The sequence below is a fragment of the Saccostrea cucullata genome, unplaced genomic scaffold (genome assembly GCF_032062105.1).
Source record: "Saccostrea cucullata isolate Sc308-1 unplaced genomic scaffold, CSIRO_AGI_Scuc_v1 ctg327, whole genome shotgun sequence".
NCBI classification, from domain to species: domain Eukaryota; kingdom Metazoa; phylum Mollusca; class Bivalvia; order Ostreida; family Ostreidae; genus Saccostrea; species Saccostrea cuccullata.
Genome location: NW_026924594.1, coordinates 168231 through 185722, shown reverse-complemented (window position 1 = coordinate 185722; position 17492 = coordinate 168231). Strand labels below are relative to the sequence as shown.

General features: G+C 31.4%; 2 protein-coding genes across 2 annotated transcripts; both read right to left on the bottom strand.

The window, feature by feature from the left end:
* Positions 1-848: 848 nt before the first annotated feature.
* Positions 849-7168, bottom strand: LOC134266804 (sialin-like). Its single transcript, XM_062749031.1, has 9 exons — positions 7059-7168; positions 4227-4458; positions 3501-3660; positions 3208-3320; positions 2761-2895; positions 2243-2447; positions 1812-1959; positions 1400-1514; positions 849-1135 (listed from the first exon to the last, which is right to left on the bottom strand). The coding sequence occupies exons 2-9, from the start codon at positions 4401-4403 to the stop codon at positions 980-982; spliced, it is 1209 nt and encodes a 402-aa protein (XP_062605015.1). The 5' UTR covers positions 4404-4458; positions 7059-7168; the 3' UTR covers positions 849-979.
* A 1705-nt stretch (positions 7169-8873) lies between these two features.
* Positions 8874-17233, bottom strand: LOC134266807 (crossover junction endonuclease EME1-like). The gene is made up of 11 exons (XM_062749033.1): positions 16994-17233; positions 15484-16116; positions 15011-15181; positions 14680-14820; positions 14011-14127; positions 13698-13816; positions 11083-11191; positions 10664-10779; positions 10142-10319; positions 9885-9941; positions 8874-9175 (listed from the first exon to the last, which is right to left on the bottom strand). Exons 1-11 carry the CDS (start codon positions 17129-17131, stop codon positions 9065-9067), a joined length of 1890 nt encoding a protein of 629 aa, XP_062605017.1. The 5' UTR covers positions 17132-17233; the 3' UTR covers positions 8874-9064.
* Positions 17234-17492: the final 259 nt, after the last annotated feature.

Genomic DNA, 17492 nt, shown 5'->3' with positions numbered 1-17492 from the left:
TTTAAGATAAGGATAAATTACTAATTTCAATAACGAGCAGTGAATAAAAGTACATGTACATTCAAAAGTTGTTCTTTTCAATATAAAGCTAACAACATTTCCTACATTAGATATCTTTAAAGATAAATTTTCTTATTTGTATTTTTTAAATAAAATCCACTTTGCATTAAACATATGATATTAAGCTAGAAACACTTTTAAAAAAACAAAACAAATAATGACATTTAAGACCAACTAGTAAAGGAGTAAAGGAGAAGGGGGGGATGTGACACTTGTAACTCTCATAAAATCTCCCTTCTTATTCCGGGACAAAATACACCCTGCTTCAACAAATGGAGGGATGTTTTACATGTATATACATGCAAATCAAAACAACAAAAATAAATATCAACAAAAATGCATTTTGTTCATAAAATAATCTCAGAGGGTATTGCATACCATACCTTCAAAAACAAAAAAACATGATCATTACTTTTTTTTAACCTAAGCAAAAACAAACTTTTGGCAATTATAAATCCTTAACTGGAGAAATTGAAATTACATTCACATAAAAAAATATTTTTTTTGTACACATGTACATATAATAAATATACAATCAAATGCCACCTTTGAAAAATAAAGCAGGATTAGATTGAAATCTAAAAAACTAATGCTCTCATCACAGAAACATATCTCGAATAATGAGTATTGATACAATGTACCTTTCAAAAACAGTTCAGCACAAAATTTAACTAAAAAATAAATGTTCACATTAAACATTTTCTCCAAAGCAAGCACCAAATGTGCCCTACCTAATACATAACACAACTTATACATACATGTACATGTAACACACATTAAACTGTTTAAAAAATGACATTCATTCTGCATTTAACAGATGAAAATGAAGTAACAAGTGACTTCAAGTACATTGCAAAAACAATGGCTGGAATTAAGTTCGAATTTTCATGTTTTTGATCATAAAAACGACACATTGAGTCTACAACACTTGGCTGGCTGCGCTCTGACTAAGGTAAATAATAGCACCGACAAAGTTCACTCCCGCAGCGATGATGAACACGGGAAACCATCGACCGTGACTCTGGAGAACAAGTTCTGCCGTCAGCGGACCACACGTGATACCAGGAATTGTTGCCTACAGAAATAAAAACAATCATCAAACTCAAAATTTAAAAAAAACATACCATCACAAACAGGTACATACATTACAAACTTAAATCCATATAAAATTTTGTTGGGATAAAAATTGCTCTTATTTTCGGCCTGAAAAAGAATCTTCTCTTTCAATTTGATGTAAAAAGAAACAGTAGATTGGCATTTACATTGTAAATGTCAAAATCTTTAATACAACAAAAAATGTATTTTTTTTTTTTTTAGTATGGCAATGAAAGTAGCTTACCAATGTGTTAGAGATGGCAAAAGTAATTCCAGCATGATTAGGAGCCACTTCTGCGTGATTGCTTAAATGTCCTGATGAGTTACAAGCACTTAGACCGAGAGAAAGGGAAACAAAGCTGGAAACAGACAGGGAATGTAAAAATGATTCATATTTTGTTTTATAGATGACGTGTAATCTTCTAGTATTTTCTGCATTCATTTCATGTAAATTGAAAATAAAACTTTTAAAGCTTGATAACTTTTAAGAAAGAATACTCTATTTCTATTCAACTTTATATAGAAGAATGAACTCCTTTAACATATAGCAAAACATTATATACAAGAAGCAATTTGGACATTCTTTCTTATGTTTAAAGGAATGGATAACTCTTTAAATGTTGATAAAAGGTAATAAATTTAGAAATTGTACTTACAAAACAGCAAGTGATAAATTATTTACAGCGCTGAAAAATAAAATAAATAATCCAGGTCCCAGAAGGCCGATGCTGGTCATTAGCCTCCTCACCGACAGTAACGTCCACTTGTCTTTGGTTATCAGGGAATCAGCAAAGTGTCCAGCACCTGAAAAATAAAAAGGAACCATGAATTAAAAATACCATCTGAAGAAAACAAAATAATAAGGGTCAAGTCAGAAAAATATGTCAAGTGGCTCAATCCATAGCAGACTCTAGTTTTCTACAGATTTTGGCTCTGAGATGTGTTTCATTGAATCAGTTGTTCATAATAATAATATTTGAGTATTAAAATGACAATTCTGTTACCATTATATCATTCACTAAATGTACTAAACTACAAAAAAATAATGGGAAATTTCTTGAAAAAATTGTTAACAAAATATTCTTACCCATCCCGACTAAAGAATTCATGATGTAAGGCACGGCCGTAAACATGATATGGCTCTTTTCAGCCCCGAGTGTTCGAGTCATATATGTTGGCAGCCACTGCATGATGATATAATTGGACCAGTTCATGCTAAAGTGAGCAATATAAATGGACCAAAGCGGCCAATGACAGAGAAATTCTCGCCATGAAACATTGTTATTGTTGACCTGTGTAGAATTAAAGGAGACACAAATAAATATGAGAAATCAAAAACAAGACATATTTAAAAATATATTAATGTTTAAAAAGTAAATTTACGTGTTTCATCCTTATTTGGAATACATATTAAAATTTTATCCCGAAAATACATACAGAATTGACAAAATAAAGCAAAATTCAAATTCAAATCATTTTTCATACCTGCATTTAATTTTTCTGACACACGGGTATCAATTTTCAAATATATAAAAAAAAATGCAGCAACATACAATTTTTCCACATAACAGCTAGATGGTAGATGACCTTTTTTTTTTTTTTTACCTTGGGAGGATCAACAAAATCTTCCTCCGTGGACGTTCTAATTTCTTTGTACATCAGAATCCACAATAAAACCCACACAAACCCCATAAAGCCAAATAAATAAAACATCCACTCCCAGTCCAGGTGAGGGCACAGCTGAAAACAAAGTTACATTTATTATCAACAATTTGTTCTTGGTGCAAAACTTTTGTCATAAAAAGAATTTCCTTTATGAAAATAATCTACCGACTATGTGAAAAAGAAAACTTAATATCTCAGCAAAAAAAACCAAAACAAAAACAACTGAATTTAGTTACTCAATATAATTTGTCATCATGATTTCATACAATGCTTCTTGTTTATCAAAAATAAAGTTTTATACCATGTAAGTGGCATGCGGCATTTCTCATAATTTAGAATATAATTTAGTATTATTCCCATATGTGAAGTGCTTGAAATGTTGCTTACCACTGATGCAAAAGTTTGTCCAATAGAACCAAACGCAACCAAATAACCAAAGGCCCTAGATCTCTCTTCACATGGAATGGCATGAGAAAAAATATGGAAAATTGTTGGTAATCCTAAAAGCAATAAAATTAAAATAAACAGTATTTGGTAATGCATCCTTTTTTTTAACTTGGAGAATGTTATATAAACATGGCATTTTCTGTGAAATCTTCACTTTCTGTCTTAAATGATTGGACATGCACAAGTATATTTTGATAAAAACACTTTAATAAATCAGTTTAAGAACAAATTACCTAATCCTTCTCCAAGTCCTAACAAGACTCTTGAAAGTATTAATGCATAAATGGAATGAGCAAAGAAGGGGACGAGAAACGTTGACAAAGACCACAGTAGTACCGCTATGGTGAGCATCATCTTCCCTCCATACTTTTTGGCCCCACTCCCACCAATTACCTGAAATTTCCAAGGATCACATGTACAAAGAAATCATTTTTAAATAATCATAAAGAACAATTTATTTCACTACTAGATAAATGCAAGACTCTTGAAAGTATTTCCATAAATGGAATTCATTACTCAGACATGATCATATTCAGGGGTAAGAAGATACTGTATAAGCAGAATTTTTAGAATTTAATTTTCGCATTATTAGCAAGGGTGCACTCCCAAAATTTGAAATTCAAAAATTAATTGCGTTTTATTTGTAATAGATTCTTTGAATATAAAAAATTCCACTACATGAATTGCATCTCTGAAAATAAAATACCATTTTTTTTTTTAAACGATTGATTGCTAAATTTGAGTCTCGCTAAAATTTCCACTTATACAGTAATATATTTCATTACATTTATATCTATAAAAACATGATAAATGTGATAAAACAAAACAGTCACAAAATCAATGAAATCAGAACCACTGACAGATATAGAAAATCTATGTCAGAATAATTTTTTCTCAACATATGTTCTATAGAATAAGCATAATAAGGGGAAAACTGCTTTTTAAAATAAAAATCTCACCTGGCTACTCATGTAGCCAACAGCAAAAGAACTAAGCACCCATCCTTGTCCATGCAAGTCCCATTTGTACTCATCTGCCATAGGAACAATAGCAATGGGCATAATCACTCTGTCCGCTGAATTTATAAAGTTGGCGATGGAACATAATGCTATTGTATGGGATGCTCTACTCAACATTTTGTTAATCTTTGATCTACCAAGTACACCGTGACATCATGATCATTTAACTTGTCTGAAAAAGAAAACTGTATACAACAAGGAATTTTAAAATAGACAGAGAAGTAATATATCTTTACAGGTAAAGTATAGACATAAAAGATCATTAGATATGTCTCTTTCTGAAAATCTGTTGGTTAATTAATATTTCCTATCTTTTGTTACCTGATTTATAAGAGCAATGTTGAAGGTTACATGTACCAGGTAGTCGTTTGAATATTTCAAGAAGTAAAGCATTTAGATATTAAGCATAGCATGTTAATCTACAATCTAACTACATATTAAAATATGTGTAATGTTTAGAAATGGGCGTATTGTCAACTGGTCTTCAATAAATTTTTAGACTTTTAGTATATATATTATATATTTGCTGTGCTTCACACATTCACATAATGTAAACTAACTTTTTTCACAAGGCCATGATTCTTTGGAATTGCAAATTATGTTTAATAATCTATTAATTTCACAGATTACTTGGACTGAGACTGTGTTTTAAATGCACGAGTTCCCTTTAAAATTAGAGAACACCTGCATGCATATAGCATAATACCGGGCAAAAAGGTATGTCTACAGAACTTGCGTTTATGGGCATGTCCAAAAAAATGTTCTATTGTTAAAACGATATTGTCCTACGAACCTGGCTTAACGATAGAATTTGTTCTGTGTATTGACAATGTAGGAGAATAAACACAGGCGATAACTCAAACTTAGAGCTTTTACTATGAACAGTGCAGAGAGTAAATATAAATTTGAAGTGAGAAAAAAAACGTTGGGATATTGAACTTTTGTCTTCACATGGATTTTTTTTAGGGATAAAAGGCATATTCAAATCTTAAACAGTTTTTTTTCCAGCACAACCCCTTTGTATTCTTCGAAATTATTTCAGATCAGATCTGCTCCGATATGCTTTATTGCAAGTATATGGGACGTATTCTGAATGTGGCGAGGGCCAGAGACAGGTCCGGCACAATCGCTTGATTAAGCTAATTAGCTTTAAAAAGCTATATAGCTTTATTAAGCTACCGTATAATCCCTATTAACCGCCCCTACCCCTATAAGCGCCCCCTGGGTCTTTTTCAATTGTCAGGAAATAAGGGCCCCCTTTATAGTGATCAACATCATCCAGAATCGTATCAAAAGTCCGCCATAATGAAGAAAGTGAAAATGAAACTTTGTTATTAGGTAACTCATACATAAAATATTCTTGAAAGTAAAAGATTTTTAGAACGACCTAATCATGTATTTCTGGAAGTGAAAGTTAAACATACAAGTACAAAATTTGTTCTCCTTCTTTTTTGTCTATTCCTTAATTTTGAAGTGGGAAAATGAGTCATATAGCATAATTTGGAAGGATTATTGTAATTTAAAGGAAGGTTAGACAATTTTTAGTGGTTCTCTGTTATTTGTTTTTTTTTTTCAAAAGATTTCTTGAAGCTAAAATATGACGTTCAAAATTTAGCAAGCATAAAATATTTCCGCAATTTTCCGCCCGGGGCGGTTAATAGGGATTATACGGTATTTAAAATAGCTAAATAAAGCTATTTATATGTAGTTTTTAACAAAAACGTTTTTTAGTAAGAAATAAACAAAAAGTCGCAAGTATTTGACTATGCATATATGTACTTTTGGCTATCAAAAATACAAACTAAATCATAGAAAGTTCTAACATTACTGTTGTTGAATACTTTTAAGCAAAAGATGAATTTCCATATGTTTGAGTAACTGCACTTTTATATTGAGTGCGGTGAGGCGTGGATCGGATTGCTTCTCATTGTGTTGAACTGTTACCAATCAATTATCCTGTTGGCCATAACTGACCTCCTTTATAATTTCATTCAAGAAATAACTGTGTGGTCACTCATCAATAGCCCCCAAACTTTTAAAACTTTGAGTACAAAGTCTCTTGAGGAGACGCAATTTGGTGAGTGATTTTTACATTCATTGTATTCAGAAGAGTTCAAAGTTTGATATTCCCACTGCACCAAGGTGCGACTTTTTGCACATGCTGAAAAATAAAACATTTGAGAAAGAAGTGTGATAAAATAGCTTAATCAAGCTATTCCGAATAGCTTGATAAAGCTATATAGCTAAATCAAGCTATATAGCTTAATCAAGACATTGTGCTGGTCCTGAGAGACACCAGAGACATATAAAACTCTGGAGACACAGAGTATTCTAACTTAGTAGACTGATGAGGATGCTCAAAACAGACTGAGTAAAATAAAACTTCAGAGGCTAAATCATTGCACACCAAAGAGTTAACAAATATATTGCCATCTAAACTGTCAAAGATTGTGACTTGTCATGACGCCAATTATTCTGTGGTACACATCTGATTTTCACTATTTTTTATTTTACCTCTACCTCTCAGTATTAATTAAGAAATCTGATACTAAGCATGATTGTCTCAAAGATATTTACAATGAATTCGCGAAGAAAGGTGGTTATTTTAACTGTAGGACTGTGTGAAAACTTTTCAACTAAAAGTTCGGCGAATCAAGTCAAGTCGGAGAAAGTGATTTCTTCCATATGTATTGACACACCCAGCTTACAAACGCTTAAAATATCAAACAAACATCTTTATGAATAACATCGCTACCATTCTTAAACACTTACATAAAGCATTAGCTATAAATCATTTTTGTTTTTGAATGATTTTCCCGTTATCGCAAACGTGGCAAGTCCATCGCAGAAGTTGACAACTCTAATAGGGCCGCTTAAAACAACACATTTCTCTCAACAAAAATTATGCTTACAAGTCCAACGTTTTCGGGCAGTTGACTGGCATGCATTTACTTTCAACATATATTTAGTTGGAAATAATTTCAGAATATTGTAATCCATGTAAAATAATGAAATGTAAATAATATTTTCTTTTCGATGCTATAGGGGGTAATATATTTTACCTAAAAACCGACTTGGAAATGGTAAGAATCCGGATTGGTAAGATTTCCCCCCCCCTTTTTTTAATATAAAGTAATTTTGATTACAAAAACTGAAAAACCTCTCATTTCTTTTAATTTTTTCATTTGCCCCTAAACTACCTAAAATTATACCAAATATGATTATTTTGTATTTAATTTCTCAAAAATATTATATTTCTTTGTTAATTCAATCTAATGTAATTCTTTGGTCAACGAAAGTGGTTAATTTGTGAAAAGGTTTAGAATTGGCTACAGAGAGAATTCATGTAAATCAAAAACATTATATTTCTCTAGTTTCACATTTGATAAACTAGGTTTTTATGAAAGCAGACCTTAAAAAGGTATAGTTTACAAACCGTAAACTATAGTTAACAATTAGTTAAGTATAGTTTTCATCTGAAAATATATTTAACGGTTGTTAAAAATAGTTTTTTTTATTTTAATTTAAATTCATCTAAGAGTGTAATAAGCGTTAACAATAGATTTTGTTGATAAACATAGATTCACGTCCGTAAACTATAGTTTACAATCGTAACCTATAGTTAAGAGTTGTTAATCATAGTTTCACAAATCGTGAAACTATATTTATCAGATCGTTAACTATAGTTAACGGTTTGTAAGCTATAGTTTACAAATCGTGACACTGTATTTATCAGATAATCTATGTTTTGCAATCGCAAATGATTGTTTTCAGTGTTAATTATAGTTAACGCTTGTAAAACATAGATTATCGCGTTATCTATGGTTTACGGATGTAAATATATTTAACGTTGTTAACTATAGTTTACAGTCCGTAAACTATAGTTTACAACCGATAAACCTAGTTTATCGACTGTGAAACTATGTTTAGCTCATTTTTGTGAATTTGATGTGCCATAGTTGGCCAGTGAATGCAGTGGATTGAATTCTTTTAAAAAACAATATTTAAAGTTTTATGAAAGGAAATACAGCTAAAGCTAGATATAAAGCATCAATTTATTGGTAGCTTCACTTAGTTTATATGTATAGTCTACATATAAGTCCTCTCTAACTCCTCCTTCTAGTTTTGGGACTCATATTTTCAGGTTTTTAAAGTCTATGGCTTTTATTGTGTATCCTACACAGTCTCTTTTTTTACAGACATAGATTATTTAAGAGACCCCAAGGAAAGGGTTTCCAAGCAGTTGTCTATACATTCTGCGAAGAACAGTTAAATACATGTACCATAATTAGTTTCTGCCATGATCTTGAAGGAGATTCATGTTGCCCGGAAGACAATTCATATACTAATCACTTTAGATTTTGTGTTAAATTAAGTTTTCACTGTGTCATTTTTAAAAATATATGATCTCTGCAACATATGTGCTAAAATTTTAGTTGTCAACAAACGGATAATTTTGGATGACTGCAATATTCTGATTCTGTTGCATTGCTCAAAGTATAGATGGAATATTAATCTAATAAAGTATAAATAAGATTATAACATTCTCTACATAAATCCAAAAAAAAATATTGATCATGTGAAAACAGTTTATTTAGATATCCATTAATAAGAACATTCCATGCAAATTTAAAAAGTCTAATTCAATAAAAATCACATGGATATAAAATGACAAAGAGAGTATTGTTTCAGGGTTGTTCATGCTTGATAAATCTATTCATCAATGCACATCACATTATTTGATGATTTCATTTGGATTATCACTGAGCACAAAAGTGTTATTTGATAATTTCATTGGGATTATCACTGAGCATAAAAGTGTAGATTCTCCTGGACATCTCTTTTCCCACTCTGCGAGAAGTCTCCAGCACCCCAGCTCCTCTTCTTACCTGTAAGGAAGACAGAACGATGATTTAATATTAAAAGTTTAATATCTTCAAAGTTCATTAATGCAATTTAAGTTTATAAGCAACATGAGTTCATGTAACACAACTTTTCTGCATGCTAGAAAAGTGTGAAGGAAAAGGATGAGATGATAAGCTTGATACATGTACATAACTTACAATACTGGTATTCACAGTTACAATATAAAAAGCTACTCATGTAAGAGACATGCATGACTGTGAAATTTGCAGCAATACACTGTAGATTAGAAAATGAATACAAAGATCATAGTTTCACTATTTTCACAACTTATATCATTTTTTTCATGAAATTAAACCAAAGTTAACAAGATTATCAGATCAACAATTCATTTAAAATGTCGATATTAAGGGTCAGTCAAGCACAAACTCTATGGATTTGCCAAGTGTGCAAATTCCTGGCATTTATTAAAGGGAAAAAAATATTAACTCCTAACCCCTTAATGCTACCATTTGACACAAAGCACATGCTTAAGCCCTAAAGTATGAGGATTAATCCATCAAGTTACTACCTTGTAATTGTGAAAAAAATATCACTGTAAAATTTTGAAAACAGCTATAGTATTATAAGTTATAAATATAAGATCTTTATAGGTCCTACAATGATGTACATTCTAGCTGTAAACTTCAAATTCACAAAAATAAATATGGCATATAAAAATATCCATATACTTACAACAATATTTTCCAGCAATTTCTGTTGTTCATTTGAATCACTGCATTTTCTGTATGCCTGATATTATTAAATCAACAATATAAACTTTCATTCCAATATTCATGTAATTTTATGACCAGAACTCTTTAGCATGCAAGAATTGCATATTAAAAGTAACTGAAATATGACTAAGAAATATAAATTGAATGAATGAAAAAAGATTATAATTATAGATGAACAGCTAAATGCATGGAAAAATTCCAAACAAATAATTTTACCTCCATTAGAAGATGTGGAGATGGGTAAGCCACAACAATAGCATCAGCAATATCAGGACTGATGTTTTTAAACTGCATCAGCTGCTGCTTCCAAACTTTCAGAAGACCCTGTCCATTCTTGTCCACTTTTACTGTGGCTACACCATCATCGAAGACAGCAGACTGTAGGCGATCTTTTCTAGGAGAAAAATTAATGTCATTTAGGAAAGTTAGATTTAAGAAATCATGACTGTGTCATTGAATTAATGCCTTTGAATACTTATTGTATACAGTATTGTGTCTTTTTCTCTAATGGATGACAAGCACACTTAATCCAAGTCATAAATGACCAATTACAGAGAAGATATATAAAACATCTACATTTCCACAGAAATTTTATTTCCTCTACATGGATACTAGATTCAAGATATGCCAGTTATGTCTTCTTGAATTCAAATTACATTTACTGAAATGTGAATTTCTTACAATAAATGTAGAATACATTCATTGACTGTTTTTGACACCATTATGAAATAAAATTACTTTGCAGGTTTCTCTGCCACTGCCTTTGAGAAGGTGCGTACAAACTCCGCAAGTTCCTCAGAAGTCTCCAATAGATAAACCATAACATCTGTCTGCAGCTGGTTGTCTGTTATACCCTGTAAAGGACCATCAGACACATAGTATTGCAGACTATAATTGTTAAATACACATACATTAATCAATATTTATAACATACCATATAAAATTATTTCAAGCAATATGCTATATTTGGTTTGGCAAATTTTTTTATCCAAAGTTTCCTGTTTTGAACAAGCTCAAGAAATCTTAAGAAAGAAATTATTCCAATTATTTGAATTTCTCAAACCTTTCAAAACTTGCAAAGATAAATCCAATGCCAAGAACATTAAATTTTTCATTAAAGAACATTAAACATAAAATTATTTCTAGAGCTTATAAACCTCTTCCACATCGAGTCTGTTGACACTGCCGGGGTCGGTGCTGGTGTCCACTCTCTCACTGGACAGAACCGCAGCTCGATGTTTCCTCTGGACCTTTGTTTTCTGATCTCTGCATAAAAACATATTGTTAAAAGTTGAAAAATTCATATAAAATGTTTAAGAGTAATTCTTTAAAAAACATTGGAGATTGATATTGTTGGAGATTTCATTATTAAGAAGGTTTTGTTTTAAGTATTTCATCTGATGTAATTGTTATTAGCTCACCTGAGCCGAAGGCTCAAGTGAGCTTTTCTGATCAAAATTTGTCCGTTGTCTGTCGTCGTCGTAAACTTTTCACATTTTCATCTTCTTCTCAAGAACCAGAATTTAAAAACTTGCCACAAAGTATCCTTATGACAACGACAAGGACGACAACAACAATGACAAAGAGAGATAATTATGAAAGTTTAATGGCATTTTTCAAAAATCTTCTTCTCAAGAATCACTGGGCCAGGAAAGATGAGCTAATAACAATATAAGTATAATGTTAATCATAATACATGTATTTATATAAATATAATCTATATAAAGGTCCTACAATGATGTACATTCTGTAAGCTTAAAATTTACAAATATAAAAATAAGGCCTACAATAATATCCATTTAAAACTTACAACAATATTTTCCAGCAATTTCTGTTGTTCATTTGAATCACTGCATTTTCTGTATGCCTGAAATATAGATAAAAAAAATTCAAATCAACAGTAAAAATGTAGTTCCAATATTCTCATAATTTTATGACATACAATCTTCAGCATGCAAGAATTGCATATTAAAAGTAACTTAAATATGACTAAAAAAGACAGACTGAAAACAAAAAATTTGAAAGAAGAGCATAGTTCATGGAAAAACTCCCAGCATGGTAAATGGAAAATTTTCAAATATAATGTTACCTCCATTAGAAGATGTGGAGATGGGTAAGCCACAACAATAGCATCAGCAATATCAGGACTGATGTTTTTAAACTGCATCAGCTGCATTTAAAATATATCAAACTTTCAGGAGACGCAAAGCCATGATTAGTAATACAAGTATTTATAGTGGCATACACCATCATCAAAGAATAACCCTGAAAGGTACTGCAGCCGTGGATCTTTTCATAGAAATAAATAATGGCTTTTTGGAAAGTTGAATTTACAAAGTTATGATTGCAATTATATAAATACATGTACTTGCATGTAAATGAAATAAAGTTTTTTAATTAATAGACATTATGTGCAGGATAGTGTTTTCGTAGCAAAATGGATAACAAACACACTTAACCTAAGTCAAGGGTAAATTAACAGTTATAGATCTATAAAACATTTATATTTCCAGAGAGATCTTTGTTTTTACCTGCACTTTCCAATAGGTATATTTTTTGTTATTTTTTATGTTGTATACTGGAAAATTGTGTCCTAAATCAAGTAGGCCGAGAAGATTTTACATGTAAGGATGTAATAATAGGACAGCATATTTCTTGCTTACATGCAGTTATATAAAATGAGATTTTATATGTAAGTGGAATATATCCATGTATAATTCTCAATATCCTTAAATAATTACTTTGCAGGTTTCTCTGCCACTGCCTTTGAGATATGGTTTTACGTACATAGCTCTTTAGCAAGTTCCTCAGAAGTCTGGCCCTTAAATAGATAAAAATTATTCATTAATATCTGTAATGCAGCTGGTTGTCTGTTATAGCCTACAAAGGAACACCAAACATAAAATGTAGACTATTGTGAAATACACAAGCATTTTTCAACATTTATAACATACTATATAAGATTATTTTAAACAATATGCTATGATTTGATAAGAAATTTTCAAGATTTTTCCTATATATTTCCTGTCTATGAACATGTTGAAGAAAGCTTAGGCAACAAATTATTCCAATTATTTGAATTTCTCAAATCTTTCGAAACTTGCAAAGATAAATCCAATGCCATTTTTTTCATTAAAGAACATTAAACATAAATTTATTTCTAGAGCTTATAAACCTCTTCCACATTTTACGTCTTTTTACACTGCCAATGGTTTTGAGAACTTTTTTAAAGTCCATATATCTCAAAACTTTGACAGCCATTGTGGCCGCAGCTCGATGTTAAATCTATACTACCTGGATGCTTTGTTTCTGATCTCTGCATGGTTTTGGAGAAGAAGAGTTAAAAGTTTTTCTTATAATTCATACAAAATGTTTCAGAGTTCTTTAAAAAACATTGGAGATTGATATTGTAGGAGATTTTATTTATATTAAGTAGGTTTTGTTTTATTTCATCTGATGTAATTGTTATGTTTTAAGCTACTTTCCGCTTCATTATAACGTTTCATACTGTTTTTGTTACATTTTCATGTTGACATAATGTGCAGTATACTACGATGATATAAATAAAAAAGAAACTATACTAAGGTTGATTGTTGTCTTTTATACTATAATGTAAGTGATGATTATATCAAGCATTTATGCAAATTTGAACAATTTTGAAGAAAATTTTGTTTGGACTCCCACGCATGCAGTCCATCAAGTTCTTTAAAAAAAAAACTTAACACAGATATTTCATAAAGCTAATAATAGCTAAAAGTACAACATTGAAAACCTGAAATATTTTTCCATTCCTATGACCACAAAAGATAAGATGGAGTTGGGTATGTGTTGTTTTATTGTGTGTACATAGCTCTTTAGTGTGGGTCCTTCATTTTCCACTCCATACTGGCCCTGAAATAGAAAAAGGAAAATATCAGTATAGTGATAGAGTAGGTAACCTATATTTAGCAGGACTCCCAAATCATTTATGTCAGACATAATGATTGGAAGTATTGACATTACAAGTATCACAGTGACACTCTTATAAATACCACAATATTATCATTTCTGTGCAAAGCATAAATTTTTTTCATTTTCAATGTCACCTGCAGACAACAGGATCTGTTTCTAAAAAGACCTTTCTTTGTTTTTCTTGCTTCTCCAGTACCTTTTCTTCTCTTGCTTTCTTTTTCTCTTTCTTTCTGTTCTGTATGAATCAAAGTCTGCCACAGGAATGTTATCAGTGTAAGTAATGCAAATCTCACATCATATTTTATTTAGTATTTATCCCAACAACAAAATTCTCTCAAGTAGTTGAACCCCTTAGTTTTAACCTGTAATGTTATATAGCAGAGTACAATCTATATGCCATTCTACACAAAATGCAGCTTATGAAGCAATATTTTTATATAAAGCTAGAAATAATGTGAGCACCGAGCTTAATAATGAACCCTCACACTCCTCAATGAGTACTGTAAAGTCACAAATTTTCAAGGTTCGAGGAAAAAGTATTGGTTGGTGGGGACTTCATTTTGTGGTTGGAGAATGTTAAGAATAGTTATGCATGTTAAATTTTACATTCCGTGGTGGTCATTAATTCGTGGATCTCTCCTTACCTCGAAAACAATGAAAATTAACCCCCATGAACATTAGTGATTGCACAGTATATGGCAGAATGTAATGGACAAAGAAACAGACCGACACTCCTATAACTGTATATTCCCACCCCCTTCCACTTTCAAGCAGATGGTATTAAAAAGATCAGTAAATGGTACCTGATTTTCTTCTGACACATTGATACTGGTGATTTGTCTTCTCCATGTGATACTGAAGGGTACTGCCTGTTCCTCTGTGACATATTTTATTCCCAGGGTCTCACATGACTTGAAGATGGCTACTCCGTGTCCTCCAAGTGAGTGTCCATCCCTAAATGCATCATCCACAAGTTTGGTTTGGGTAGGTCTTATAGTTACCAACACCTGAAAGTTTGATTCAGGTACTTATAGAAAACAAAATTTTATTTACTTCATCCATGCAAGTTTGGTTCAAGATGTACTTTTACATGATGAAAAACAACATAAGACTGAAAATTTCTGTGCAAAGCATGAAGATTATTGTTTTCAAAATTTTCAATGTCACCTGCAAACAGTCTTTAGATCCACCCATCTGTTTCTTCATTTCTCTTTCTGCAATTCGAATTTGTTCCTTTCTTTGTTTTTCTTGCTCTTTCTCCAGTACCTTTTCTTCTCTTGCTTTCTTTTTCTCTTTCTTTCTGTTCTGTAAAATAAATCTCACCACATTTATTATATCATTAAAAGAACTGGTACATAAATAAACTTTTTATGTTCAATGAACTAGGCATATATAATATTTTATTATTATTTTAAGTAACACAGAGAAATTACGCAGTCTATTTAAACTACCATATTAATTCTATAACCAAATTGTGCACTGTCAAGTTTAATTTGTGTATATTGGGTATCAAATGAAGGTCTAAATCTATCATTTTTTTCAAGCACTGTACCTTCAATCCTTAAACTGTTAAAAATAAATTAAGTCTTAACTGTTCATATACTTGCCTCAGCTTCTCTCTTTAGGATTGCAATTTCTTCCTTTGTTCTCTTTTTCTTTATAACTTCTCCACCACTGCATTCAGATGATTGAGACAATGATACACATGATATAGTAGACTGGCTCTCACTCCGCATACTCCATCTTTCTGTATTTCCATCACTATATTCTGATCTCTCAGAAAACTCTCCTTCATTTGAAATAAATTCACTGTTTAGATTTCCTGAATGTAAAATATTTCCTTTCACATTGTTCTCTAAGGAATGTTTCCTCTTTGAAGCAGAGATAGGTTCTAAAAGTGGACTAGATTCAACGCTAGTAGGCTTAGAACTGTTGTTGGACACACTTCCCAATATTCTGTCTCTCAAAGAGAGTACACAGGATTCATCTTCTGAACTGTCTGACATACTATGGTATGCTGATTTAGTTGTTTTATTTAAAATTTTAGCACTTTCTTTATCTTCTTCATCACTATCTAGTATAATTGAAATCTGTCCATTTGATGGTTTAGCACTTGAAACGGATGGAATGTTAATTAATGTAGTTGCCTTGCATGAATTTGGTTTACTAGAAGGATTGAAAATGACAGGTAATTCCTCATCATCACTACTGAAATCCAACACCGGCTGTGCTTCATTTTCCTGAATAAAAGATTTAATTTGACTTAGTGTACTGATCTTCACTGTCTGGAAATGTTACACAAATGTGCATTATATTCACTGCAGTAAAATATGCTATATATGCACTGCAGTAAATTATAAAATTCTGAAAATTGTCCTATATAAATTCTTAATTTTGATGTTGCAGAAGACCAACAATTAAATTTACAACAACAAATTCTTAAAATTCTATCTAGAGTCCAGTTCTGATTTGGGGGGTTTATAAAAGAGGCCCATGGGACATAATGCTAATGTGAGTCTTCAGAAGACTTTGAAAGATATCTTCTTCCTTCATTCCCATAAAAAGTTTTGACCCCATCTTGTGACTCTACTCTCGCCCCCCCCCCCCATTTGTCATGATTTAAACAAAATATTTTATCTGCACATGGATATGCTTCAATCAGTGTGACTAATAATCTAATTGTTCTGGAGAAAAGTCTTTTCTGTTTGCCTCTCTATAAGCATGCAGACCATGATTTGAATTTAGAATTAACACTTTGCCGTTAAATTTTCACAACAAAATTCATCTTTTTTAACCAGTGGATCTTAAAATTTTTCAATCCATTCTATCTTTGCATTTTCTTGATTACTTCCTCTTAAAAGGATATTGTCCTTCATTTGAATAATTTTTAATCCAAATTTTAAAAATCCCAATGCTGCTCTATGCCAAGTTTGGTTGAAACTGGACCAGTACTTCTAGAAATGAAGTAAAAAGTGTAAAGCATTTTACTACCGGACCAAGCGACCAACAGACAAACGAACAATGTACAGACGTCAGACAACAAGTGATCAGAAAAGTTCACAGGAACTCGAAGCTTATCAGGTGAGCTAATGAAGCGATCACTTAAAAAGCATTTACATAAGAAATGGATCTGTCAAGAAGTCGATTTACTGTTCGTTCAACGCTGTTTGTGATGGATAGATCGTGTTTAATTTCATCATGTGTGAAAGAAGGACACATAGACGATATCTGAGCCACACTGTCATCAAGATTCATTTTTTCCGCCAATCATGGGTGCCTTGGAACATTTCCGCTTAAAACTAGGAAGTGAACTCGCGTAATATAGTTCATAAAGTTCACATAATATTCCAGAGTATTTTAAGTAGAATGTATCTATATACATTATAGTTTGTAATGTATCTCAATATATAAGAGAAATATATAAACAAAACCTTAGAACTTAGTAATTACATACAAAACTTAAGGCGAATGAATATTACACTGTCGGTAAATAAAGTTTCCATAATGTCCGGGTTCAAACTGTTAAAAAATATTCTCCTTTCAACGCTATTGTTTCCCCTTTTACTGTTTTGTTATATATTAAATATATATGCAGTCGGAGATCAATCACACATGT

What these genes read in the sequence shown, in the direction of transcription:
- LOC134266807 (XM_062749033.1), bottom strand. Translation starts at nt 17,131, where the DNA reads ATGAATCTTGATGACAGTGTGGCTCAGATATCGTCTATGTGTCCTTCT. An exon ending in ACAGACTCGATGTGGAAGAG is followed by an intron (nt 10,780 to 11,082) that starts GTTTATAAGCTC and finishes GGTCCTTTACAG; the next exon opens with GGTATAACAGACAACCAGCT. An exon ending in CTCCACATCTTCTAATGGAG is followed by an intron (nt 9,942 to 10,141) that starts GTAAAATTATTT and finishes TAATAATATCAG; the next exon opens with GCATACAGAAAATGCAGTGA.
- LOC134266804 (XM_062749031.1), bottom strand. Translation starts at nt 4,403, where the DNA reads ATGTTGAGTAGAGCATCCCATACAATAGCATTATGTTCCATCGCCAAC. An exon ending in GAATTCTTTAGTCGGGATGG is followed by an intron (nt 1,960 to 2,242) that starts GTAAGAATATTT and finishes TTTATTTTTCAG; the next exon opens with GTGCTGGACACTTTGCTGAT. An exon ending in TTGCCATCTCTAACACATTG is followed by an intron (nt 1,136 to 1,399) that starts GTAAGCTACTTT and finishes TTATTTCTGTAG; the next exon opens with GCAACAATTCCTGGTATCAC.